Source organism: Pipra filicauda, unplaced genomic scaffold (assembly GCF_003945595.2).
Source record: "Pipra filicauda isolate LSUMZ 115617 unplaced genomic scaffold, ASM394559v2 scaffold266_size1643727_pilon, whole genome shotgun sequence".
Classification (NCBI taxonomy): Eukaryota; Metazoa; Chordata; class Aves; order Passeriformes; family Pipridae; genus Pipra; species Pipra filicauda.
Genome location: NW_024104383.1, coordinates 1258785 through 1285269, shown reverse-complemented (window position 1 = coordinate 1285269; position 26485 = coordinate 1258785). Strand labels below are relative to the sequence as shown.

At 46.4% G+C, this 26485-nt stretch overlaps 1 protein-coding gene across 4 annotated transcripts in view; it reads left to right on the top strand.

Annotated features, from left to right (window-relative positions):
* TSC2 (TSC complex subunit 2) overlaps positions 1–26485 on the top strand; it is a 31813-nt gene that overhangs the window by 320 nt on the left and 5008 nt on the right. For 2 of the 4 annotated variants that reach the window (XM_027736123.2, XM_039382348.1), the window contains exons 2-34: positions 117–274; positions 834–920; positions 1502–1612; positions 2226–2370; positions 2509–2626; positions 3097–3145; positions 3518–3643; positions 3978–4051; positions 4402–4528; positions 5145–5288; positions 5514–5651; positions 5854–5957; positions 6749–6830; positions 7013–7168; positions 7302–7418; positions 7953–8075; positions 8336–8442; positions 9215–9368; positions 10082–10204; positions 10504–10638; positions 11144–11333; positions 11686–11779; positions 12283–12385; positions 12599–12693; positions 17276–17440; positions 18250–18402; positions 18563–18675; positions 19197–19418; positions 20088–20303; positions 21865–21933; positions 24033–24193; positions 24682–25169; positions 25951–26026. In XM_027736123.2, the coding sequence (XP_027591924.2) occupies positions 137–274; positions 834–920; positions 1502–1612; positions 2226–2370; positions 2509–2626; positions 3097–3145; positions 3518–3643; positions 3978–4051; positions 4402–4528; positions 5145–5288; positions 5514–5651; positions 5854–5957; positions 6749–6830; positions 7013–7168; positions 7302–7418; positions 7953–8075; positions 8336–8442; positions 9215–9368; positions 10082–10204; positions 10504–10638; positions 11144–11333; positions 11686–11779; positions 12283–12385; positions 12599–12693; positions 17276–17440; positions 18250–18402; positions 18563–18675; positions 19197–19418; positions 20088–20303; positions 21865–21933; positions 24033–24193; positions 24682–25169; positions 25951–26026 (4503 nt within the window). In that variant the 5' untranslated portion in view covers positions 117–136. Of the gene's footprint in view, positions 1–116; positions 275–833; positions 921–1501; positions 1613–2225; positions 2371–2508; positions 2627–3096; positions 3146–3517; positions 3644–3977; positions 4052–4401; positions 4529–5144; positions 5289–5513; positions 5652–5853; positions 5958–6748; positions 6831–7012; positions 7169–7301; positions 7419–7952; positions 8076–8335; positions 8443–9214; positions 9369–10081; positions 10205–10503; positions 10639–11143; positions 11334–11685; positions 11780–12282; positions 12386–12598; positions 12694–15179; positions 15312–17275; positions 17441–18249; positions 18403–18562; positions 18676–19196; positions 19419–20087; positions 20304–21864; positions 21934–24032; positions 24194–24681; positions 25170–25950; positions 26027–26485 lie in introns of all 4 variants that reach the window. The other 2 variants (XM_027736117.2, XM_027736124.2) reach the window with 2 other exon arrangements.

Below are 26485 nucleotides of genomic sequence, written 5' to 3'. Positions count from 1 at the left end.
TTCAGACAACACCAGAGCTGTTTGGAAAAGCCATGGTGTGATGCTGTTGTTGTTGTTTTCTTGCTTAAACGTTCTCCTTGGGCCTCCCTTACAAGAACCCCATTCTGTGTTTGCAGGGCCTCAGTGCTCGGCAGCAATGGCAAAGCCTCAGAGTAAGGATTCCGGACTGAAGGAGAAATTCAGGAACCTCCTGGGGCTGGGAACATCCCGGGGAAGTTCCAAGTCGTCGGAGGGCAAGCAGACAGAGTTTATCATCACTGCAGAAATACTCAAGGTGTGAGAAGTGAGCGGAGTAAAGGTGGGGAGAGTGCCTGGGTCACCCAAGCTGAGGGATCAGGAGGGCTTGCTCCTCCTCCTTGCTCTTTTGGCTCACAGTCTCTGTTGGATCATTCCCTCTCCTGATCTCTCAACTCACTCTCTAGTGAAATGGATGTAAAAATCACCTGCTTTGCAGCTCCAGCATTTTAGTTATCCAGTGTTTGAATATTTTGGAGATACTTGATAGGATGGTTTTGTCTCACATCAGGTTACAAGGTGTTTCCCTGTTCCCCTCTTTTCTATACTCTGTGCCCAATGAAGCCTCTGTGGTGGCATTCTGAACAAGCTGGGAACTCTTTCTGTTTTATAAAAACCTTACAGTTCTGTGGAAAGTAAAAATAAAATAAAATAATTGATTCCAGTAATTGGTACAGCAAGTCTGTAAGTAGAATAGTTGGCACACAAGGAGGAAAACACAAAAAAAGGGAGAAGGAGACCAGAATTCCTTCTCCCCTTGGAGAAAGGGGTGTTGCCAGTAGGATAAATTGTTAGGTTATTTCTCCATTTCTTTCCAGGAACTGAGCATAGAATGTGGATTGAGTAACAGGATACGAGCAATCGGTCAGATTTGTGAAGTGGCAAAAACCAAAAAAATTGAAGAGGTAAGTTCCAGAGTAAGAACTGAATTCCAGAGTGAGTAACTGAAGAGGTAAGTTCCAAGAGTACTGGAAAGATGGAAATTTAAGCAGCAGCTTTTAACCTATCATAAGAGGCTCCTGTAGTTTAGACTGCCTTTTAAAATTGACAGTCCCAGGGGCTGGTTTGTGCTGTCCAGAGCTGTAAAAGGAAATGAGTCTTGTTCAACCTACCGGCTCTGGAGCAGAGAGGATGGAGCTGATGGGCTTCCTGGACTGACTGGAGGGACAATGCTGTGAATATTCAGGGCAGTTCGTGGAAGATGATGTTAAGAGGGGTTTTCTGTCTCCCTCTGGCTGCTAATAAGCAGCCTCAAATTGTTTTTGAACTCATCTGGTAGATGGGTGAAGGTTTCTGCACAAATCTTCCCACCGAAGTGAGTGAACGAGGAACTTCAGTTCCTGGGGTGCAACTTGTCACGTAGGACGGGATTTGGTGTCTCAGGGGTTTCATCCCCGGATTCATTCATTGCCATAATTAATGACTGACCTACTGGCTGAAGATGCCAGGAAAAGCTGAGCTTTCCTGCTGTGTCCTGTGTTCCCAGCACGCCGTGGAAGCCATCTGGAAGGTGGTGGCTGACATGCTGCAGCCGGAGCGTCCGGCCGAGGCCAGACACGCTGTGCTTCACCTGCTCAAGTCCATCGTTCAAGGACAGGTGAAAACAACCAACCTGGGGAAGGAACACTGACTTAAGCTGGGGTCTGTGCAGAGGAGGAACGTAAAAAATACTGGGCGTCTCTTTTCTACGGGTTTTCATATTTCTTATTTTGGTTGTGCTTCGTAAATGGGAAGAGGAAGTGTTTTAATTTAAGTCTTGGTTTGACCTCATAGCAGAACTTGTCATACAACTCGTAGAAAGCTTTTCTGGTTTGGGGCAACATTCTTGAAAAAGAGGAAATAATTTGCGTTAAGTTCAGCATAATTCAGCAAATTTTACATGGTCTTTGCCCAGACCTTCTAGTCCCAGTCTGCAGCTGGTTTTGATGTTTCAGCATGTTAGGTATCCAAGAGGTTCTGGGTGAGACACTTTTCTAGCCTGGCCAAGTTCAGCATACTGTGAATTCTTCAGATTTCACAATGTGCTGCACAAACATGAGGCTGGATTAGCTCAAAATTGTAGTTTTCAGTGTTCTGGAAAAGCAGGGGTGGATGCTTATGAAAAGAGTAGGCATTGGTTCAATAAAAAAATTTAATTTCAAGCATGAAGATTGCTGTTGTAAACCTTGATAATGTCCAGGCCTTAACCCCCTCCCTTTTTTCCTTTGAAGGGTGAGAGATTAGGGATCCTCAGAGCCCATTTTTTTAAGGTTATTAAGGATTATCCCTCCAATGAAGACTTGCACGAGCGGCTCGAAGTGTTCAAGGCCCTGACAGAGAATGGACGATACATCACCTACTTAGAAGAAGAGTTGGGTGAGCATTGTCCCTCCCCCTCCTCAATTTGGTGGGAATAAGTCAAGGGACAGACATCCAGTGATAAGACAAAAAGGCAGTGATATCATTTCTGGGTAGAAGGCATGTTGTAACAGGCTTTTTTTTCCCTTTCTTTAGCTGATTTTGTCCTACAGTGGATGGATGTTGGTTTGACTTCTGAGTTCCTCCTGGTTTTAGTGAACCTGGTGAAATTCAATAGCTGCTATCTGGAAGGCTATGTAGCTGACATGGTCCAGTAAGTTGGTTTTTTAACTCGTATGTGCTTATTCTTGGTAAATTAGAGGAGAAAGTGGCAGATCAATATAAAGAATTTTTTTAATCCCATCTGGATTTGTTTCATTCCAGGCTGTACCTGACATTTCTGACAAATATTTGATTTTCAATTCTTCCAGTGTCCAGATCTGTTTTAGTTTAACTAAATGTGCTTTTCCTATTTCATGGGGCAGACCTGGTTGCATTGCTTAGTCTCACAAAGGGCCCGTGCTGTTGCATTAGTACAGACCTGCTGAGTTGCATTTAAATGCCACTTTAACTTTATAAAGAGGTTGTAGTGCTCAGTGTCTCAGAGAGTATTACCAACATTGCCACAGGAAGGGGAATGATGAGTTAAATAACATGGCAATTAACCTGTCTGTTTTGTCTCTTTGTAATTTGCCTAAAATCATATGAAGCAAGCAATTAAAATTAAATGTTCTTTCCTAACAGCAAGATCTGCCTCTTGTGCATTCAGACTTCATCATCTGTGGACATAGAGGTCAGTGGTTTGTGTCTCTTTTTGTACTTTAGAATTCTTTGAAATTCTTTGTGGCTTCTACGAACAAAATCAGATCATCAGACTCTTGGTTTATTCTCATCTTTCAAGAGAGTTGATACAAGATTTTACTATTTGTAAGCCATTGGATCTCACACACCAGTAATAATTTTATTTATTTTAAACCAAACAGAGCATTGATCAATTCGATAAGTGAATCAATTTTTCAACAGAGCTTTTTAGAGAGAAAAAAAAACCCAAAAATACCTTCATCCTTTTTGACTTCCAGAGGATTTTTTGGGTCTGCCAATGAGCATTTAACCTGCTTTGTTGGTAGAGAAATGTGTAACCATTTTGTCTTTCCCTTTCTCAAAGATTTCCTTGCAAGTCCTTGACGCAGTTGTTTGCTACAACTGCCTGCCCTCAGAGAACCTGCCCGTGTTCATCATCACTCTGTGCCGTACCATCAACGTGAAGGAGCTCTGTGAGCCCTGCTGGAAGGTCAGAACCTCCTGCCTGGTTTGTTTTTTGATGGATTCACTGGTTTGGCCTCATGGATGAAGTGTCGGTCGTGCCTGTGCACATCTGCTATCAACTTCAGTTTGGTTTTAAGGGTAAATTAAAAATTGCTAAAGTATTAATGGATCAGCATGCTGTTAGTGTGAGTCCTGCCACGTCTGTGGAGTTCACCCCTGGGTTCCAGGTTTCTGTCGTGGCATGGAAAGGGCTGGACACATTTATTTACCAAACACAGCACAACTGGCCAGCTAAATGCGTATTTAGGCTCTGAGTGTTTTAACAAGTAGATATTCAGGTGTTCTCTTTGAATTTGCAGCTCATGCGCAACCTCTTGGGAACTCATCTGGGCCACAGTGCCATCTACAACATGTGCAGGATCATGGAAGACAGGTAAAGAGGAAAAATTCCTCACAAACGCGAGGAGTTCAGTAGAGGTCCTGTTGAGATAGGTGAGGAGTCAGCGACCTCAGTAGAAGAAGCTGAAGGTTCTGGTGCTTAGAAATTAATTCCCTTCCTAGTTATGCTGCTGAAGTGCTCGTTTTTGGGCCTTTCTGAATTTAATTTTCCTCTGTTAAAAGTTGTGGTGGAGGATTTTGGGCTTTTCGTGTTTGTCAACTGCTGTGCGAGGCCCCGATGTGTAAGAGCTGGGAATTCCTGTTGGGGCAGTGTGTGTTCCTGTTGACTTTGTGAGCCCAAATAATTGTAGTATGGTCTGAAACTTGCCTTCCCTGTGTTCTCAGAGCCTACATGGCAGACGCAGCACTGCTGAGAGGGGCCGTGTTCTTCGTGGGGATGGCTCTGTGGGGAGCTCATCGCCTCAATTCCCTCAAGAACTCCCCAACTTCGGTGCTGCCTTCCTTCCTCAAGGTAGGATGGGATGCTGGGGGAACTTTTAAGTCAGTTGTACAAATTTAGAACAAAAAATATGGTCCCCTACACCAGAGATCTTTGTAGGGCCAGAAGATGAGAAGGAGAAATTGGGTGCAGGGTGAAGCAGGGAGAAACAGTGAAACAAGAGGATTTAAGTCTTGGAGCTGAGGCATCCTCCTGGAATATCTTTTTTGGCTGGAAAAGCAAAGTCTGAATTCTTTTTAGCATATATCTACATTGTGGGTACTTTAGCTTTCACTCTTTCCAGTGTGTGGTACAAAAAGTGAGGGACAGTGTCTTCAGGGACAGCCTCAGAGCTCTCAAAACTTCCTCATCCAGGTGCCTCAAGCAGGAATTACTGGCTTGAACTCCTGTGTCTGCCTGTAGGATGGGGCTGTGTTTGACATCTGAAAATCCAGCTGAATGCAGGAGTGCAGAAATCCTCTTGAGAAAACCGTTCTTTGCTGTGTCCTTTGTGTGTAGGGACTTGAATAGATTTATCTCAGGCCTCCAGGCTAATTTCCTAATTAATAAGGCGTGTTTCATTTGAATTAAGAGGCTTTCTGAGCACTACTTTCCAGCTGTTCAGTGACTGAAATGCTTTGTGTCCCAGGCCATGACGTGTCCCAATGCAGTTGTGTCTTACGAGATAGTTCTGTCCATAACACGCCTGATAAAGAAATATGGGAAGGAGCTGCAAGCTGTGACCTGGGATATCCTTTTGGACATCATGGAGCGACTGCTGCAGCAGCTGCAGGTGGGTGTTGAGCCTGCCTCGGTGGGCTCTCATTCCAAAGGCTTTGCCATAGATTTTTTTGCAAGTTACTCTCCTGTTTCTACACTCCAGTGAACTTGGAAGCTGAGGAAGCTTTAGCCCAGTTCCCACTGCTGTGCTTCTCAACTGAGTTTTCTGTTTGTATTTAAAATTAACACTTTCCAGTAAGGTAGAACTCTTTCAGGGATGGTGTTATCTCTGTTTCAGAGTCTGGAGAGCCAAGAACTTAAGTCCATTGTACATGATCTTTTGACTACAGTGGAAGAACTCTGTGACCAGAATGATTTCCATGGTTCTGAAGAGAGATTTTTTGAGCTGGTGGAAAAATGCGCTGATCAGAGACCAGTAAGGCTTTATTAATGTCCTCCTTTGTTGCCAGTTGAATCTATTCTGTTACAGCTTAAAATTTGGGAGTCCTAAAATAGCAGATGGTCAGAAAATCCCAGCAAGGACTTCCATGAGCCTTTTCTCGGGGTGGGGTTGGGAGAATGGATATATTGTGTTTGCTTATACACTAAAAGAATAATTCTTGATCTTTCCATGAAAGGAATCTTCTGTATTAAACTTGATAACATACAGAGCTCAGTCTATCCATCCTGCCAAAGATGGCTGGATTCACAACCTGCAGCTGTTAATGGAGAGATTCTTCAGGTAGGAAATCATAACTTTGTGAACTAATTTTTAAGAAGCACTTTGAAGTGTTTCTTGCCGCCTTTTCACGTTAGAGAATTTTGTTTTCTGAAGTTCTAACGTTCTGAAGTTCCAAGTTAGTAAATGACAGCTTAGAAGTGTGGTAGTCCCAGGGCACAGTACATGAAAGGATTTATTTAACAGGATAAAAGCTTTCCACTAAGTTATTTATGGTGCTTTTTTCCCCCTTTATCTCCATTGGATTCTACTCCAATTAGCTTAGGCAGTTGTGTTCCAGTCCACAGCACTTTGTAGTTCTGACACCAAACAAGATTTTCCTGTTAAGCATCAGGATTGCATATGGTTATTCAGTATTCCAGTTATCTGGTTTTGAATTGGTGCTCCTAAAAGGGTTCTGTGCTCTAAAACATCAACATGTAGGAATAACAAACTTGTGTCTCCTCTGTGAAATGCTGCCAAAGAGCAGCTCTTTCTCAGTGCCATGTGTTTGGTTTTAAATTTGCTCACCAGAGCACTTGTTCTTCTGACATGTGCTTCCTAGTTTGGATTGGAAATGGGTAAACTGCAATTACAGGTCTCCAGAAGTAGTAAAAGCGGAACTGGGATCTGAATTTCCAATAGTTCTTGAATCTGATTTTGTGTGTAGGGACATCAGCTGAAGGCTCAGCTGATCTCTCACTGTTACTGTTCCTGCTCTGAAGTTTCTTATTTTACTTTACTTTCCTTTTCCCTCTTCCCTAAGTATCAACAACCTCATTTTGCTCATTCTGAATTTGCTCTTCCCATTTTAGGAATGAGAGTCGTAGTGCTGTTCGAATTAAGGTTCTGGATGTCCTGTCCTTTGTGCTGAGCATTAACAGACAGTTCTATGAGGTGTGTGTTTACCTGTTTCTGATGACCACATGTGAGGTCTCGGGTGGGTGGGAAGGGGCACATTTCCAGGTGGGCTCCAGGTCCTCTCTGCTGGGGAGGGGATGCACAAAACTGTGCTTGAAATCTTGCACGCACAGCTGACAGCAACATGTCAGGGCTTATGAAGGTCTGTCCTCTTGCAGGAGGAGCTGATAAACCTGGTGGTGATCTCTCAGCTGGCTCACATTCCAGAGGATAAAGACCACCAGGTCCGAAAACTGGCCACTCAGCTGCTCGTGGACCTGGCTGAGGGCTGCAACACTCATCACTTCAACAGCCTGCTGGATATCATAGAGAAGGTGAGCTCCCTGCCAGGGCTGGCAGCACTGCCAGCAGGGATGACCTGCTGTGGGCTTTCCTCACCTTCCAGGATGGAAAGAAAGGAAAGGTGTGTTGCAGATTTAAACCATGTGTTACTTTTCTTTTTGAAAGGTGGCTGCACATTCTCTCTCATCTCCTTCTGAACTGGAAGAGAGGGACTTGCTGTCATATTCAGCTTCTCTGGAGGATGTCAAAACAGCAGTTCTTGGGCTCCTGATAATTCTTCAGGTAAATGCTCCAGAGCATTAAACATATTGTTCATAATAATCTTCTGCTGGACAAGGCCTGTTAGATAACTGTTCCTCCACTGTTAAATAGTCTGACTTTTTTTTAAACTATATAATGTGTTAACTGTTGTTTTGGTCATTCCTTTTGCTTTTGGATGCTGTAGGACTGTTTGCTAAATGTTTTACTTTCCTAATTTCCATTATACAAGGATTACGAGCACATTTTCATGTGGAGAGCAGATGTTCGTAAATTAGCAGAAAAGAAGAGTTCATAACCTTGAATAGATTCATTTTGTTTGGTTGGGATGTTCTGAGCTGTGGTTAAGCAGTTGTGAAGAGCAGGTTGTTCCTGCCAGTGCCCCTCTGGAGCAGACAGGGTTGCTCTGGAGCCTGCAGAGGTTCTTTCCAGAGCCATCTGTTCACCTCGCATTCAGGATCAAGTTTTTGCTGCATTTCTCTTGGGATTCTCAGCGCAGACACACATTTCTGACTGGGTAACAAGTGTCCTTCTGCTGTGTGTCTGTGTCCCTGTCAGACCAAGCTGTACAGTTTGCCCTCCAGCCACGCCATGCGGGTGTACGAGATGCTGATCCAGCACGTCCAGCGCCACTACATCTACTCCTACAGCCTGCCCGTGGCCAGCAGCATCAGGCTGCAGGTAGGAACAGTCTCCCGTGCTCTCAGGGCCAGAGCTGTGTGCTGTCTGGGGAATTCCTGGCTGGCAGGTGGGGTAGGTGTGTTCTAGACCTTGCCAGATGTAGAATGAAATGTTTCTTGGCTCATAGAAGTGTGTAAATGTATTGTAGCCGTGGCACCTCTTAAAAATCCCTGTGTACTTGTAAAAATGTCATGTGGGGAGGTGGGAGAGTATTCCCCTGGTTTGGGGTTTGATTGACTGCAGTGTCTTCCCTGTTCCAGGTATTTGATTTCCTGCTGATGCTCCGAGCTGACTCCCTCCACCGCCTTGGCCTTTCCAACAAGGATGGAGCAGTGAGGTTCAGCCCCTACTGCCTGTGTGATTTTGTGTAGGTTCCTCATTGTGTTAAGCAAAAGAATCCCAACATGGTTTAGGTTGGAAGGGACCTTTAAAGCTCATCTCTTTCCTACCCCCTGCCGTGGGCTGGGACACCTTCCACTAGACCAAGCCCCATCCAACCTGGCCTTGAACACATCTTAATTGACTTGTTTATTTAAAAAGAAGCCCTGTTTTTCAAACTATTTGGGGTTTTTTGCATGAGCTTAATGTTTGCTACTGATGGGCTTAATGGCCCATCAGTAGCAATCTGTAGGTTTTCTTTATCTTCCAAATCTTTGACCAGTTACAACTTAGGATTGTCTGAGCCAATAACTCTTTAGTAAATTGTTCTTACAAATCACTTGCCTGCAGGGCTCTCAATCTCAGACGTGAAATCTATGTTCCTGCTCACAAAACTATTTGCAATTTCCTGCCTCAAGCCAGTTTTCACATTGAGTTTCCATCTGATGATTTCTACAAATCTGATTATTTTTAATTTTATAGCTTGTCTAAAGTTCTCTGTGTAATACACCCCCAAATATACCTTTCTAAATTTGCTACAGACCTGGATAGAAAAATCCTTCACCTGACCAGACAAACTCGTTGCTGTGTTGTACTGGGCAATCCTGGTTTTTTTTAATTGAAAATGCAATTTATATTATTGTTTGGTCTTTAAACTGGCTACCAAATAGGGCAGCACTGTAGTTTACATGAATAGTAACCTGTTCTGAGCATGATTTTACGTTACATTACATGTATTTTTCTCCCTTTCCATGTTGTAGAGAGGCAGAGAAGAGGGCTGCTGACAAAAAGCCCCCTGGCACACTCTCTCCGCCTTCAGGCAGCCCCAGCGTGCCTTCCCAAAATGCCACCATCCGGATTGGGCATCTTCCCTACTCCATGGTCTTCGGGGTCCTCCTGCAGTGCTTGAAGCAGGTACGTCCACCCTTGTCATCTTTGTGTCCCCTTAAACCAGCTGGCTGGGGAATTCTACCCCAAAATTTCTAAATAAGGTCTGAAAAGCAATTTCTTCTCCTTCTTGCCCAGAATCTGAGTGTAATTGTGAAGCTTCACAGCCACCAGTGGGAGCAGCAGCTCAGCTCTTCAGAAAATAAGCACACCTTTCATTTCACTGCTTCAGAGCAGACAGGGGCAAAAAAAATGTTCTTGTTAAACAAGATTAAACAAGTCATCCTGTTTCTGAAAGGGCATTTGAAAGTTCCATCCTACTGGAGGTTTTTGAGGTGTTTTGAGAATTGATGGATGTTTCGGTCACTAATAAGCTGTGAATATAAATTGTTCCTGAGGGTGGAATTGGACACGGTTCTGTGTGAGGGGTTGGCTGGCTTCTGGAAGCTAATTCGTGCTGGTGCTTAAGAGAATTGAATTCTGGCTCTGTCTTGTTGAGCTCTGCCAGATCTGGATACAATTTCTCTTCCAGTTTGTGGTGCCAATGTTGCACCTAGAGCTGAGTGACAGACAGGGAGAAACTTGTGACAGCTAAATGCCACTTCTTTTTCTGGAGCTGCCATGACAAGACCCACATCTGCCTAGGAAATGGCACGTTGTCTGGAATTTGATTGATCTTACTTTCAAACTGAACTGAAATCACACAAAAATTTCAACTTTATCGTTTTCTTTCCTTGCAGGAGACAGACTGGAAGGTGTTGAAGTTGGTTCTCAACAAATTACCCGAATCCCTCCGCTATAAAGTGCTGTTTTTAACCTCTCCTTGTAACATTGACCTCCTGGCCTCTGCGCTGAGCTACATGGTAATGCCACTGATGCACAGTCACCATGGCCTTGGTTTGCTTGGGAGTTGGCTGGGGTTTGTTTTTAGAGTGTTTTTCTGTCTGCAGTCTGATATTTTAAAGATGAGCAGGCTGTTTGTCAATCCTCACTCACCTTCTCTTTTGTGAGGGTCGTTTTAGGTACAGAGTGGGTAATAATGAGTGTTCTTTATATATATATATATGCACGTGTGTGAAAAGGGAGCTGTGGCAGTGCCTGTCTGCTGCCTTTTAGAGAGTGTTTTTAGTGTGCAGTGTCCTGAGTGGCTGTGATGTGTCAGCTCACAGACAAGAAGACCACAGACCGGCTCCACGGAACCCCAGAAGGCTTCTCCCGCACTGATTTGCACCTGGCTGTGGTCCCAGTGCTGACAGCATTGATATCTTACCATAACTACCTGGACAAAGCTAAGCAGGTATGGGGGAGGTAGGAGGGTGTAAGAGGTTGGGACCTGAGCCTGTAGAGAGAGCATTTTCTGTATGAGCTTATTAGGACACAGAGAGGAAGGTAGCACTGCCCTTTGCTGTTAGGAAAAGCTGCATCTGCTGAATTTGGGGTGGGATCAGGGGGAAAAAGTACTTTGCTAACTCCATGCAGGATTAGCTGCCTGGTCAGGTGGATTCACTGCTCACCTGTTCCCCCTTGCACTTTACTCTCTGCAGTAAGACCGTTATGACCCCAAAATTCTGCTGAATCAGAAGCTTAAATATTAATGTCTCAACTGTCTGCTTGATTCAAGTCCCACGTTAAGATTTTGGCCTATAATACGTGGAGCTCTCTGTAAGGCTCTGTGTTAGAATTCCGGTGTGTCAGACAGGCCTTGCAGGCTGTTCTGGAATGCTGACTGGAGTCAGGAGATGGTGCAGCAGGGATTTTCTGTTTTCCTGTGTTAAGGCTTTGTTTCCTGTCCCCTCTTGCAGCGTGAGATCGTGTATTGCCTGGAGCACGGGCTGATCTATCGCTGTGCCAACCAGTGTGTGGTGGCACTGTCAGTCTGCAGTGTGGAGATGCCCGACATCATCATCAAGGCACTCCCTGTCCTCATAGTCAAATTAACCCACATTTCTGCCACAGCCAACATGGCAATCCCTCTCCTAGAATTCCTGTCAAGTAAGTTGTGATGTTCTTCTCCTTTCGGTCTTCTATAGTTGTGTTGTTTGCGCTGAATGAGGGTATTTTGATTGTGTTGGTCATATGGAATGCACTGTAAGGGTTTCAGTGATGCCCTTGCTCCATCCTCCAGACATAAATGTTTGATCAACTCTTGTTTGTTACTGGTTTTCTATTTAAAGCACTTGCACTGAAGAGAGAGACATACTCTGTATAGTGCAGCCATTGTGCTACTTCCATGTCAGCCAATCATTTAGAAGAAACAAAATAATTCAAATTAAACTGAGTTGTGATGTTGAATGGTTTGTGTTCAGTCCTCACCTGTGTTGGTTTTCTTGTTGAACTGTTCCAGCTCTGGCCAGGCTGCCTCACCTGTACAGGAACTTTGCAGCAGAGCAGTACGCGAGCGTGTTCGCCATCTCCCTGCCCTACACAAACCCCTCCAAGTAAGGCCACAGCAAATGTGCTGCTTCCTCCTCTCTAAAATTAACAGTATAGAGATGACTTTCTTGTAGTACTTGGCTCAAGGTTATTTATAGGATATTGCTCATTCTGGTGTCTCCAGGCTTGTCCTGAAGAAGGGACATTTCTTCCCTGTGAGGGTGGGGAGGCCCTGGCACAGGTTGCCCAGAGAAGCTGTGGCTGCCCCATCCCTGGAAGTGTCCAAGGCCAGGTTGGACAGGGCTTGGAACAACCTGGGCCAGTGGGAGGTGTCCCTGCCCATGGCAGGGGGGTGGAATGAGATGATCTTTAAGGTCCCTTCAAACCCAAACCACTTGAGGATTCCGTGATACGATTCTATGGCGTGGTCACCTTGGACAAAATACCTGTTTTTCTTGAACAGAACTTTTGAGGGTTTTCTTTATATTTAGAGTAGGGGAAGGATGAGGTCTGTTTCTCAGATTGAAACATGCTGCATTAAGCTCTGGAGGTGTTTCTGCTGTTCCAGGTTTAACCAGTACATCGTTTGCCTGGCCCACCACGTGATCGCCATGTGGTTCATCCGCTGCCGCCTCCCCTTCCGGAAGGACTTCGTCCCCTACATCACCAAGGTAATGGGCACAGCTCAGTCCAGCAGCACAGAGTGAAAGGGATGGCTTACAAAGTGATTGAGGACTTTAAAGGTTCTGTTTGAAGAAAAAAAATCTACTTCTCAACATCTCTTTTAAAACTGCCCGTGAGCTCTCGTGCGTTGACCTGGCCTTGCAGACTTTGAGCTGCCCGTTGTGGCCACTGACACTGTCCCCTCTTGTCCCCACGGGCAGGGTTTGCGCTCCAACGTGCTCCTCTCCTTCGACGACACCCCTGAGAAGGACAGCTTCAGGGCTCGCAGCACGAGCCTCAACGAGAGGCCAAAGAGGTAAATTCCCTCGGAGCCCAGCGGGGCCTGTGTTCCCTGCTCTCTGCTCACACCCTTCCCTGTGTTTCTCTGAAGGAGGCTGGGTCTGGTTATCCAAAATGTGTCAGTGCAGTAAGCAAGGAAAGTAAACCTCTTTAGGTCAGGGGATTGGGCCAAGACAAGCAGGTTGGTGGGAAGTTGGGATCAAACCAGGCCTGGAAGCCTTTGCAGTGAGGTGTGGGGCTTTGTGGTGCTAATTTTTGAAAATCAGCAGTTCTTTCAGGTCGATGTGTGTCAATGCAGTGTTACCAGAAATAACAGGGTAGGGTGGTACCAGAAGGAACAGAATCCCATGTTCATATGGATTGTGTGAACTTCTTTCATAACTGATCTGTAACGACTGATTTTTAAATGATTACCAGAGAATTGGTTGTGATCAGCAACCTGGATAAATTAGAGAGCCAGTGCTGTGTTTTCCATGATGTTCCCTGTCGGGTCAGTGCACTGGCTGGCACAAAGCTGCCTTCTGTCTGTCTGGATGTCCTGATCCCTTTTTATTTTTTCATTTTGAAGCCCTCATGTCAGTTTTGGCAAAGCCTCTAATTAGAAGTCAGAGCATATCTCTCCAGCAATCTTTCAGAGCAGCCTTTTGCATATTCCTTGGAAGGCATTCAGGGTTTCTCCAACGTCCTTTTACCTGCAGGGATTACCTAAATTGGTTCACTTAACTTGCTTCAGTGTTCTGAGAAGTGAGCACATGGTGGCATCTGAACCCTGGAAAGTGCCTCTACTTTACCTGCAAGGCTCAAGGAGAGTCTTGCACTGAAGAAACACCATCCCTGCCCTAATGCTGCAGCTGTAAACCCTGTGTTGTGTTTTGTCTCTCCCACCTCCTCCTCTTTCATCCAGAAACATGGAAGAGAAGCCTTTTGACACTCATCTCTCCAATTAGAATTTCAACTAATCTTTCTTTTTCCTTTTTTTCCCCCCAAAAAACCCTGTTAAATTCTACCAGGTTGGAATACTACTGTGTCTAAAGGCTTTTGCTGGATGACTTTGCACAGGAGTCCCTGCTGAGGAGTGTGGGCTGTTCTCAGGCAGTGACCTGAAGCACTGGAATGGCAGGATGCCACTGCCTCTGGGTCTGGCTGAGCTTGGATTCTGGCCGGGGGAGAGAGGAAATAGCTTGGAGCAGATATATGTCCTTGCTTGAGAGGCTTCTGTGCTTGGTTGTGTCTCCTTGAGCCCAAAGAATGAGCATTCCCAAGCCCTAGCTGAGGTACTGGGTGTTCCAAGAGATCACATTCCCAATGGTTCCCAGGGCTTCTGGATGTCCTGATGCTGGTGGAGGTGATGGTTTCCCAGTGTGGGCCTGTGCTCTCTGCAGCACATCCCCAGTGGTGGCCAAAAGTGATCTGAGAGAGGTTGTTGGGAGAAGGACAGATAAATTCTACTCCCTGCAGGTGGCAAACTGAGATGTACTAACTCACTGAAAGGAGGATGGCAAATAAACTGTGGTTAGAAAGAGCCAGAAGGGTTAAGTCAGTGTCTGTATTTTACACACGGGGGTGGGAACTGCTGGACCAACTGTTCTGTCCAAATTAGTGCCAAGCCTGGTGAGCGTCTCAGTGACTAATTAAAAGTGCCTCTTAGATCTTAATTGCTGTCATCTCCCACATGTGGTTGGCACTTGACAGCGTGAACACTAATTTCCTCTCTGCTCCAGTTGAAAGTCAAGTGGGTTACCTGGAGCCCCTGGAATTAAGCAGCTGGTTTGGCAAAGAAGCATCACAGAGTCCACAGCAGCCAAGGGGGTGTTTGCTGGCTGTGCAGTGTGGGAAGGGTCTCGTGTGGGTGGGCTGAGTGTCCCCAGTGCCTCGAGCTGAGCTGGGGAGCACCTCTGAGAGGCCCTGGTTGTGTTGTGAGTGGGGTGAAAGCTCAGATTTGAGCCAGGCCTGGCAGAGACAGAGATGGGTGACGTGTTCCTGTGTCTCTTAGAAAAACCTGCTCCTGCCTGGTGTAGGTAAAGCACTTTAGGATCTGTGGAAGTCCTCAGGTGTTTAGTTGTGCTGAGATGATGAGCTGGGGCAACGCAAGACGTGGTTGAACTGCACAAAACTTCTCAGCCTTGAGGAGTTTGTGCCCAGTGAGCCCTCAGGTGCCTTTGGTGAACAGCTCAGTATTCCAACTCTCATTTCAACCAGTTTTTTTCTTTTAGCTTGTACTAATTTCATTTGTTTTGTAGCACATTTAAAAATCTTGTTTTCAAAATGTGGTTTGTCTTTTTAATGCTTTCGGCTCTGCTTGTTTGTACGTTTTAATTTTTTTTCTGTTTCCCTTTTTTTTTCCCCCTTTTTTTTTTTTTTTGGCATTTGTTTTTATTTTCCATCACCCTGCTGGGATCCCCCAATATTGACCCCGTGACTGTGACCTTTCAACCTACATCCCTACAATGATTTCCTCCCTTCCTGTGACCTCTTTTGGGGGCTTGGTGCTTCTCCACATAGTAGTTTAAGACTAGCCAAAAATGCAAAGCAAGGCTTGAATAACTCTCCTCCAGTGAAAGAGCTGAAAGAACCCTCTGCAGTTGATGCCTTCCGGTCCCGCAGCATCAGTGTGTCTGAACATGTGGTCCGCAGGTAGAGGCACTTTGAATGGGGACAATCCAAGAGCAACTGAGCCCTTGGAGGTTTTCCTGCAGGGGTGGGTGGTAGCAGGGGGGATTTGCATGTGGGATGCTTGCATGACTCTGGTACCCGACCAAAATCTGGCCTTGGCCCCAGCGAAAGGTTTTGGGTGTCCTGTGGCTTCCCAAGGTGGGATGTTGGGCTGTCACATCACGCCCTGTGTGTGTGTGTGTGGTTACTTTGCCGCGTTCTCTGGTGCTACAGCGACGAAAAATTGTGGTTTCAAAGTAAAGATGGTGAAGGGGGGGGGAAAAAACAAAAAACATCCAAAAAAAACCCACCAAAAAAAGAGGAAAAAGGTTGCATTCTGTGCAAAGTGAGAGATCTGGTTACAACTGACTAAAACTTGAGCCTTCCAAGTAGACTTGCCCCACTTTGGAGACACTTTGGAAGCTCTGCAAAGTTATATAGAGACCTTCCTCCCAGCCTAGAAGGAACAGTCCTGGCCTCAGTTTAGGATTTGTTGGTTGAGGTAAAGGAGCTGATGGAAGTATTCAGGTCTCCAATAAGATGCTATGAAAACCTGAATTTGTCTTTCCACAGAACAGTGAAGGGTGTGCTCAGCCCATGGGAAGCTGTTGCTTTCACAACTAAAGAAAACAAGATTTGATTTCAGGCACTGATTTGATTGATTGACAAGATTTGATTGCAGACATTGATCTGCTCCCATGAAAGATGAAACAGTTGATGCCAGTTTTTAAAACGTATTTCTGGATCACTTCCCTCGAGAGTTAAACTGCTGTTGGTTTTAATTCTGAACCTGAAGATTTGTGCCTTAATCTGTAGGATTGCTGTCAGTGGAACTTGATTTTCTGGTTTGGTTTTTTTTTATTTTTGACTATATATGGTATGTGGGGAGAAGAGACCGAAGTGACTGAGTAGCAGATATAATTCTGACACTTCATTTGATGGAAGAAATTCCTCCTTGTGAGGGTGCTCAGGCCCTGGCACAGGTTGCCCAGAGAAGCTGTGGCTGCCCCATCCAAGGCCAGGTTGGACAGGGCTTGGAGCAACCTGGGCTAGTGGGAGGTGTCCCTGCCCATGGCAGGGGGTGGGACAGGATGGGGTTTAAGTTCCCTTCCAACCCAAACCATCCCAGGATTCTGTGATTCTCTGGCATCCCCATTAATCACTGGGTGATTTTTTTTCTCTTATATTTATGTATAAATAGTAGCAACTAAAAATTCAGATAATTACCATTAATGATGCCAAAGAAGTTGTCATGTCATAAAAAAATTTGGCTGTACTTCACTTAGTTTGTATTACGATGGCATAAGGAGTTTCTTTGTAAAATACTGCAGTCCAGCCTGCTACAGAAACTGGTTTAAGCTGCCTTGTTAACTTGGCTGATTTGAAGGCCAATTTCCTGTTCAGAGTGCAATTTTTTTTCTATTTCAAGTTAAATTAGGTTTTATGTAGCTGTTGAATTTGGAGGGAAAAAAACAATATATGGAAGAGATGCAACAGAGAAAAAAGCAAACCACTGGATTATAAAGTTAAATCTGGAGTGCCTCAATTTCTGGCTCATGGGCAACGTTCTGCCTGGGAAGCTGGTGCTGGTTCAGGGGATGCTTGCCCTCAGCATAGATTAGTGAACTCAGAGCATGGTGCTGCCACTCACTCCTTGCTTGGGGCACTTGCCCATGGGCCACCAACCTCAGAGAGCACTGGCCAGCTGACTGACACTGGAGTGTTCTCAGTCTCTCCAGATAAAATACGCTTTCTGCAAGGGCAGGCAGCGAAACACAACGTGAGGCTGATCCAAAAATATGTTGCTATGCCCTGGGTTTGGTGCCTGGCCACCTCTCTGATCTGGCACGTGCATGTGTGGCAGGGTCTGTGTCCCACTGTCTGTCGGGGTGACAGGGACCAGCATCCTGCAGTGTGATCTGTCAGTCGGAAACATTCTCTTCCAGTCGGATCCAAACGTCCATCACCAGCTCCAGCCTGGGCTCTGCAGATGAAAATTCAATGGCTCAGGCTGATGACAACTTAAAAAACCTGCACCTGGAGCTCACAGAGACCTGCCTGGATATGATGGCTCGATACGTCTTCTCCAACTTCACTGCGGTGCCAAAGAGGTAACGGGGCCAGTCACTGACCACGGGAGAGAGGGCTTGGGTTGGGGATCAGATTTCACCTCATTAGTGGAAAATTCCTGTGACATGTTGGGATTCTGGCAGGCCCAGGCTCTGAAGCCTTTCCTGACTGATAAAATCTGGCTTGGCTAAAGAGGAGGTTACATGAGACAAGATTGGAGAAGAGAAGGCTCCAAGGAGACCTTAGAGCCCCTTCCAGTGCCTAAAGGGGCTCCAGGAGAGCTGGAGAGGGACTGGGGACAAGGGATGGAGTGACAGGACAAGGGGGGGGGCTTCCCACTGACAGAGTGCAGGGTTAGAATTCTTCCCTGTGAGGGTGGTGAGGCCCTGGCACAGGTTGCCCAGAGAAGCTGTGGCTGCCCCATCCCTGGAAGTGTCCAAGGCCAGGTTGGATGAGGCTTGTAGCAACCTGGGCTGGTGGAAGGTGTCCCTGCCTGTGGCAGGGGCTGGAACTGGATGATCTCGAAGGTCCCTTCCAACCCAAACCATTCCATGATTCTGTGAAGTCCATTGGAGACAATCAGCCTTTGTCTCAGCCTGGAACTGTCTGAAGGAGATGCCTTGAAGGCTCTGGGAGCAGTGCTTTGTTTCATGTCCTTGTTGGATAGTCACAGTCTCTGCTACAGAAGGTCATGCATTGTCCTGATGGATAATGTGTGTGTTGACAGCCAAGGGGAATGGTACAGATGCTGTATAAAGAAGGAAAGCAGGCAGGTTCTCCTGCATGGTTAATGAAATCTGCTCTGTTCCCTGCCTCCTGAGGAAGGTCTTCATCACAAGTGTGTTCCCAGGTCTCCCGTGGGCGAGTTTCTTTTGGCTGGAGGGAGGACAAAGACGTGGCTGGTTGGTAACAAGCTGGTGACCATCACTACAAGTGTTGGAACAGGGACAAGGTCCTTGCTTGGCCTGGACTCTGGAGAGTTCCAAAGCCCCACGGAATCAAGGTAATTTTTGCTCCTATTTCTAGAAGTTTCCACCTAACTTTAGCCTAACCCACTGTTACAGTGCATCTTTTTAGTTTTTCCTCCTGTTAGACGAGGGATGTCTTATTTGTCCAGCATGACTGATTCATCTCAACATCACCAATATCTTCTTTTCCCACAGCTCAGACCCTGTTTTGCAAGTGAGACAGACTAAAGAAGCTCCAGCCAAACTGGAATCTCAGGCTGGGCAGCAGGTTTGCAGAAGCTCTCGCAACAGAGTCCGATCCATGTCGGGTGAGTTCCTGTCCTGGAGTCTCTCTGCCATCCTTGCGTTCATGTCACAGGTCTAAGTGTCCAAGTGCCTCCTGTGGCTGAGCTGTTTTGAGGCTCTGGACCTGTCTGGTGTTTAATAATGGGCAGGTGGGGCTCCTTCTGCTTCCCTCTCCTTGCAGGAGAGCCTTGGTGACCACAGAAGTTGGTTTAGAGGAAACACGGGGAAGGTAAAATTCCCTTGGGTTCCTGGCATGGTTTAACACCATTTGGCAGCTAAGCCTCACCCAGATGCTCCCTCAGTCCCCTGTGGTGGGATGGGGAAAGAATTGGAAGGAGAAAAGTAAGAAAACTTGTGGGTTGAGAGAAGAACAGTTTAATAATGGAAATAAGATAATAGTAAGAATAATAATTGTAATGAAAAGGAAAATAAAAACTAGGGCAGTTCCCAATATTGTACATGCAGCTGCTGGAGGATCTTAAAAGCCTTATTCCTGAGCTGTTTTGGGGGCTAACTCTCCCTTGGTTTGTGTCTGTCCTGCCAGGTGGTCATGCCTTACGTGTTGGTGCCTTAGACAGCTCAGGCTCCCATTTTGCCAGTGGCTCCACCTCCCAAGGGACACAGGGCCCTCCTGCTCCTGCAGCTCGCTCGGAGAAGGCTAATCCTGCTCCACAGACACCCCTGCAGAAGGAAAAAGCAAACTTGGCTGCCTATGTCCCACTGCTGACCCAGGGCTGGGCAGAAATCCTGGTGCGCAGACCCACAGGTACGACCCTGAGTGTGGAGTGAGATCCGGGACCTGGGAGAAACCAGAGCATGGGGGAAGAATAATCCATATTTAGTTGTGTATGGGTTGCTCTTCATTGCTTGCTGCCTTTTGAAACTGTAGAACCATGGAATGGTTTGGGTGGGAAGGGACCTTAAAGGCCATCCAGTTCCACCCCCTGCCATTTGCAGGGACACCTTCCACTAGCCCAGGTTGCTCCAAGCCCCGTCCAACCTGGCCTTGGACACTTCCAGGGATGGGGCATCTACAACCTTGAGCAGCTGCACAGTGGTGTTTGCTCTTGGGGAAGGAACAGTGACGTGTTCAAGGTCAAAATTCTTGAACACTGGTGTGTTCCACAACATAACAGGAATTATCTCTTTCAGCTGAAATCTGGTTCATGAGAAAATAACTGACCTGGTATCATTAATTAAAATACCTGAGTGTTTTGGATGACTTTGGAGAATCTGCTGTAGTAATGAGTTACCAGGTTTTGAAGAGCTTGGGGTGAGGTGCAGAGCACAGGGAGGAGGAAATGAATCAAGTGATTCTGCAGAAGAACCGAGAGCTTGGTCCAGTTTGATTTTGATCTGCAAACTGCAAAACAACTTGTGCTTTTTCAGCCTGAGCTGGGAATACTCAATACCCTTCCCTGCTTTTCCCTCCCAGGTAACACCAGCTGGCTGATGAGTCTGGAGAACCCGCTCAGCCCGTTCTCCTCAGACATCAACAACATGCCCCTGCAGGAGCTCTCCAATGCCCTCATGGCTGCAGAGCGCTTCAAGGAGCACCGGGAAACGGCTCTTTACAAATCCCTGTCTGTGCCCTCCTCCAGCCTGGCCACGGGAACAGCCAAACCCTCGCTCCTGCAGCGCTCCAACACAGGTGAGAGCTCCGGGCAGGGAGCCTGGCCCGGGGGGAGCTGTGAGGCTGCAGGGCTTCTAGGGCAGCACAGCTGGGAGCATGAGGGGAGTCAGTTCTTGTCCCTAGGAGTTTTCAGTGAAAAACTCCCTTCCTCCTTGCCTCTGCTGTTCCGTGGGAAAAGCACCTCTCTGTTAGAGAGAAGGAAGAGGAGTCACGGAGCTTCCCGGGAGGAGTCGTGTGTTCCGTGTGTTCCCAAATGAAAATGAACAAAGTCATGGATCTGTTCCCTCTTCCACTTGCTTGGGGCTGATCTGGGCATCCCACTTGTGGATGGATCTTTCCATGCAGTGTTTCCATTTCCATTTGTCTTCAGTATGGGAGTCTGTGTTGGGCACTCAGAGCTGTAGGTTCCTGGGGGAAGGGCCTGTTCCAAACCTGGCCAGCCAGGATCAGGCAGATGCCACTGGCCTCGACAGCAGGAGATAACCAGAATGCAAATCCTGTTGGATTTATCCACCTCTGAAAAGGACTATTCAGACTTTAGTTGAACCACTTGAGTTTCATTTGCTGCCTTTCTTTTAACACAGTGGCCAAGGATTTTCACTCAGTTTGTTTTGGTGCTAGTTCAGCTCCTAAAAAGCTGTTAATGTTGGGAGATTAGTGTTGACCCACAGCTTTTAAAGCTTTCTGTAATCCCTGCTCATTATCTTATCAATGATGCCCACACTGAGGTTCTGAGCACACTGCTGGCAGTGGTACCAGCAGACCAGGCTTTGCTGGGGAGCAGGGAGATGGATTGTCTGGAAATCTGGTAAAAATGCCAGTTTTGAGGTTTGTTTTAAGCAGGGCAGGGTATGATTTTAGGATTTCAGAAAGTGCAAACACAAAATTGGAATAAAAATCAAATTATCATCTCTTAAAACCAAAAAAATTTAAATTCTTATCTGTGAACCTACAAATTTGAGGTGTATAGGAGTAAGTGATGAGCTGAAAGCACCACCTGAATGCCACTCCTGTGCCAGTCTGAGAGAGTAATTTTGGCCACATCCTTGTTAACATCTCCAGTAGACTTGCAGGAGCTGGCTGGGAATGACTGGAAGAAGTTTTGCTGTCAGTCTGTCACGTGCCTGTTGTTCTGCCTCTTCAGAGGTTAAACCTTTGTGAGTCTTTACCTGTGTTTCTGCTCTTCTGTGGGTTTAAAAATGATCTTGTGCCAAGAGTGTGTAGGTCAGGAGGGGCTCAGCCTGGTTTCCTGTGTGTGCTGGGATATCAGGAAGGAATTTTCTGTGTCTAAACCTCACCAAATGTGTTCTGCAAAGGGAGCAGTTGGAGCCTGCACTGTTGGATGTGTTTATGCCTCCCTTATTTGTGTTGAGACCTTGTAGCCCTAAATACCCCTTTGGCATCTAGTGAGCTTATCCCAGCTTGTTCTTTCCTTTGTTTCATTTATTTGTTTATTTGTTTTAAAATAGGCTCTTGGTTACATTTTGAACTCTGTGCTTTTTAATTTTTTTATATTTTTTATTTTCATATAGTCTCTCCTTCCTTTTGATGTAGCTGCTCACTTGATTTCCCTTTGCAGTGGCCTCTTTCTCTTCCATGTACCAGTCCAGTTGTCAAGGGAAGTTGCACAGGAGCATATCCTGGGCAGGTATATTTATATATCTTTAAGGAAAAAAAAAAAAACAAACCAACAAACAGTATTGCCATAGAAGAACACCTCTGATTCATAGAAAATGTATCCCTCATCCCTCATTTTCCCTTTCCATGTCTCCTGTCTGTCCCCAGTCTCATCACTCTCAACAAATGGGATCTTGACTAGCATGAAGAAGTCCAAGCCAGATCCAACATTTGCAAGTGCAGACAATTTCCTAAAGAAACTTTGGGTTTAGCTGGGGTGGCTTGTGAGTCCTGAGGCAGAGTGTTAAACGACCTGTCTGGGTGCCTTGATTAATTGAATTCTTCATTTTCAGCTTCAGTTTACAATTGGCTTTGTGTTCTGCTCAGTGTAAAAGCTCCCACTTGTGAGAAGAGCAGCATGTGCTGCAGGACAAGCTCCCCTGAAATGGAGTCCTTGGCTGCTCAGCCCACAGGAATCTGCCAGAATTGGACACAGCAAGATGTGAAAGAAAAATATATATATTTTTGAAATATATGTAAAGTTTGACACTAGCATGGATGGTGGTTTAAGAGTATTATAAATAAAAAATATATCAGCAGAAAACCTGCTCAATTCTACCTTTCAGAGGCTCTATAACAGTGTAAAATCCTTCTCCACTTCAGTAAAATTGATTTTGTAATTAAATGAAGTGGAGATCAAATTACACACCTTATGAGCACAACACCTGCATTGCTTTGATAACCTGCAGTGCTTTGTGATTTTAATTAGAGGGTTCAAATGTCTTTCTGCCTCTTTCCTTCACTGGAAAACTCCCTGTAGAGCACTGGGGTGTTCTGAGCTGCTGGTGGGTGTTGTCAGAGGCCTCTCAAAGCAACACAAAGCTGCTGCAGTTAAATATTTTTCTGCACTTCTCTCTGCTCCTGTTATTCTCTTCCCACCTAAAGAATAATTAGTGCTTGGATTATTTCAAAGCACCAGCAATCTTGGCAGAGGTGTAAGAGGGAAGCTTGGAAGCACTGGCTATGTGCAGGTGTGTTCTGGCTTGGACAGCTAACCAGATCAGCACGTTGTTTTGGTTCCTTTTGGTTTGTTTTGTATTTTTTAGAAGGTTTGTGTGTGCAATGCTAACTCTTAATTGCTTCTTTGAAATAACTTTGGTCCTGCGAGCTGAAATCAATCCAGGAAAAGCTGCTTTAGTGATTTTTCTTTGTATTTTTTTAATTTTGCTGATTTTCTTTTTTTCTTTTTTTTTTTTTTTTCTGTGTGTGTGTGCTAATTTTTGGTTTTATTATTATTATTTTGGAAAACAAATCTTGGCCTTTCAGATTGGTCTTCCAGTCCCTTGTGTGCATAATGGGAAGCCTCCTGTTCTCCAGCCTTTTCCTCAGGACAAAAAGCAAGGCCAAGAGGAGCCTTTGGTCAGACTCATCCCTGTGGTCAGTGCCTGGAGCAGATCCCACATTAAATCCCCCATGTATGCAGGGATTCCAAGGAGTTTTCTTGTCAGTGTGGTTCCATTCCCTGTTTGTCTGAGCAGGTGCCACGTGCAGCTTTGCTGCAGTGCCCGAGTCACTCCTGCTCCTGTCCTTCCACATGTTTAGGGCTGAATTGTTTTGCTTCTCCTGAGATATACCAGGAAAACTGCCAAACTGCAAGGAAATGGCTCCTAGGAAAATTTCTTATCTCCTTCCAGGCCTCAAGGCACAGGAGTGTTGCATTTCAGTACAAGAAAAACTCCCTGTGTCGCAGACTTGCACAGAACTGACGTCTCAGTGAACTTTTAGCACTAGTCTTGTGCTTTCCTACATCTCTGTAGTTCCTGTCTGTCCTGGTAACCAATGTCCAAGGTCCCATTTCCTCATTCTGTCCCCTCCTTGTTCATCAGTAACAATTGGAAACAACTGCACTTCCTTTGCCCGAGGCAGCCCTTTGCTGTGAGGGGGATTTATTCCGTGCCAAAGGGGAACCTGGAGCGAGTCTGACATGCCAAGAAACCAAAGAGCACTCATTCCACATGGCCTTCCGTTGAGATCCCCTAGGGAAAAGGCTGGTACTTCAGAGGAGAGGATGGGGGCCTGCCCCTCTGGGCCCTCCCCACACCTCAGCTGCCCTGCCCTGTGTCTCCGTAGAATCCGCCGTGGTGCTGGAGGAGGGGAGCGCGGGCGAGATGGAGCTCAAGGAAACCGAGTCCCCGGTGGAGTCTCCGGAGAGTGAGGACATGGAGACGTCGTGTTCGGAGCACGTCCTGAGCGAGGAAAGGTTTGGTAAAGGCCAGGAGTCCTACAGCAGGGTAAGGAGAACCAGGGGGAGCAGCGTGTCCTGGGTGAGAGCCACGGCAGAGTCACCTGTGACTTCCCTCTTGGCACCCTGGGAACAACTCGCTGATGGCATCCAAGTGGAGCCATCACTGAGAGTGTGGATGGCCTGGGGGACTGCAGGGGAAAACACCTGCTTTATCAGGGTCCTTGATCCACATTACTTTGAGCTTGGCACCACCCTGCTCACCAGCTTTTATTTTGGCTCTCAGGAAAAGGAAGAATTTCGTTACTATAAGGGTGGGGAGGCCCTGGCACAGGTTGCCCAGAGAAGCTGTGGCTGCCCCATCCCTGCAAGTGTCCAAGGCCAGGCTGGACGGGGCTTGGAGCAACCTGGGCTAGTGGAAGGTGTCCCTGCCCATGGCAGGGGGTGGGATGGGGTTTAAGGTCTTTTCCAACCCAAACCATTCTGGAATTCTGTGATTCCATGAAAACTGTTCATCTTTGTTTCTCTCTTTTTAAGTCCTCCTCCACCTCCAGCCAAGAAGACAAATCAATGAAGTCGGAAGACCTGGCGGAGGGCGGAATTCCCATTGGGAGAGAGGACGGCCGGACGCTGGAGGAACTCTCCTTCCAGCCATCCCAGCCACTCAGCAAGTCCAGCTCCTCCCCCGAGCTCCAGACGCTGCAGGAGGTCCTCAAGGATGCAAATGGCAGAGAAGTGACGAGGAGGCTGAGCACAGAAGTGAAATCCAAATCCCAGTCTGGGAACCTGGAAGGGGAAGGGCTGGGCAGCTGGCTGGGCAGGGGGGAGGACTCCAGGGGCACTGGCTCAGGCTTGGATGGCACCGGAGCCGCCACCTCTCCCCGCTCCCCCTCGGGACACCGGCCCCGGGGATACACCATCTCCGACTCTGCCCCGTCCAGGAGGGGGAAGAGGATCGAGAGAGACGCCTTCAAGGGCAGGACAGCAGCTTCCAACGCTGAGAAAGTCCCCGGGATAAACCCCAGGTGGGTGGAGGGGCTCTCTGGGCCAGAATGGGAGCTCGGAACTGCTGCGTCATTGCTGGGCTCGTCCAGAGCTCTCACGGGCTCTGCAAAGCAGTACCTGATTGAAAAGGTTGATTGCCTGCTTTATTAAGGAGCCAATACAGAAATATTGAGCCCACTACTGAATTAGATTTGTGATTTAGGAAACAGAACTCCTAAACGGTGAAAGAAGTAGATGAATAGCTTCCTCATGTTCTTAATCTATGCTAATTTAAGGTGTGTGGCTCAGCTGCAGGTCACCTAGAGTTAATTTTGCTGGGAGCAGGATGAATTGCTAGTTTTACATTTCAAGAAATATAATGTGTAAAATCCTAAGAAAAAGAAATAGAAGGGTTATAATTGTTACTTTCTGAACTTGAGATAACAGTAATTGCCCAAAATTGCATGATGAGACCATTTTTATCTTACCGAGGTGAGGGTAGGTAGAATGGAAATGTCTGTGCAATCATGTGTCTGATAGCCCAGAAATACCCCTGGAGCTGTGAGGCAGGAGGGCATTCTGTGCCTTTGAACAGGGAATTTGTGTGGCTGCTGCTGTTTGACACATCATTGTTTTTCTGACAGGGGTCTATTACAAACTGCAGGTAGCCCAGGCACCTAAAGTGTCTGAAAGATGAGTAATACCCTGTTAGCATTTTCATTGCTCCTATTTTTCTGCTGTACATAATGTTCTTGCATCCAACAGATCAAAATGGACCTAATTTTTATGGTAATTGAACTTTTTCCTCCCTCTCTCCCTTAGCTTTGTGTTTTTACAGTTGTACCACTCCCCATTCTTTGGTGATGAAAACAACAAGCCCCTCTTGTTGCCAAATGAGGTAGGCAAGGAATTTTTTGTAAATTCTCGTAGTTGCTTTTTTAACCTCATGACTTTCTTTGACTTTAAATGATAATTACAAAAGTCCAGCTCAGGTGGTGCAATTTAAAGGTGTTTCCTACCAGCGGTGCCACAGATGGGAGATTCTCTGTGCCCCAATCCTGGTGGCTCCTGCTTTATGGCTCTGGATTGGATTTGGGGTGCTGGGAGATGTTACTGGTGGTGTTTCAGAATCCTGGACAGAAGGCAGGGACAGTTGAGGAGTTGGGGGTTTGCTGGTAGGATGAGAACTGAGCATTAGGTGACCTGTCAGCCGTCCGTGTAATTGGGGATGGGCAAGAAGCATTCTGTGGTCCTATGGGATATTGGTCATAAAATTCCTGGAGAAGTAGTGCTGGAGTGGGATTTTGGAAAGCTGAGCCCCACAGGCTCCTGCTGACAGATTCCCCTCACTTTGGGT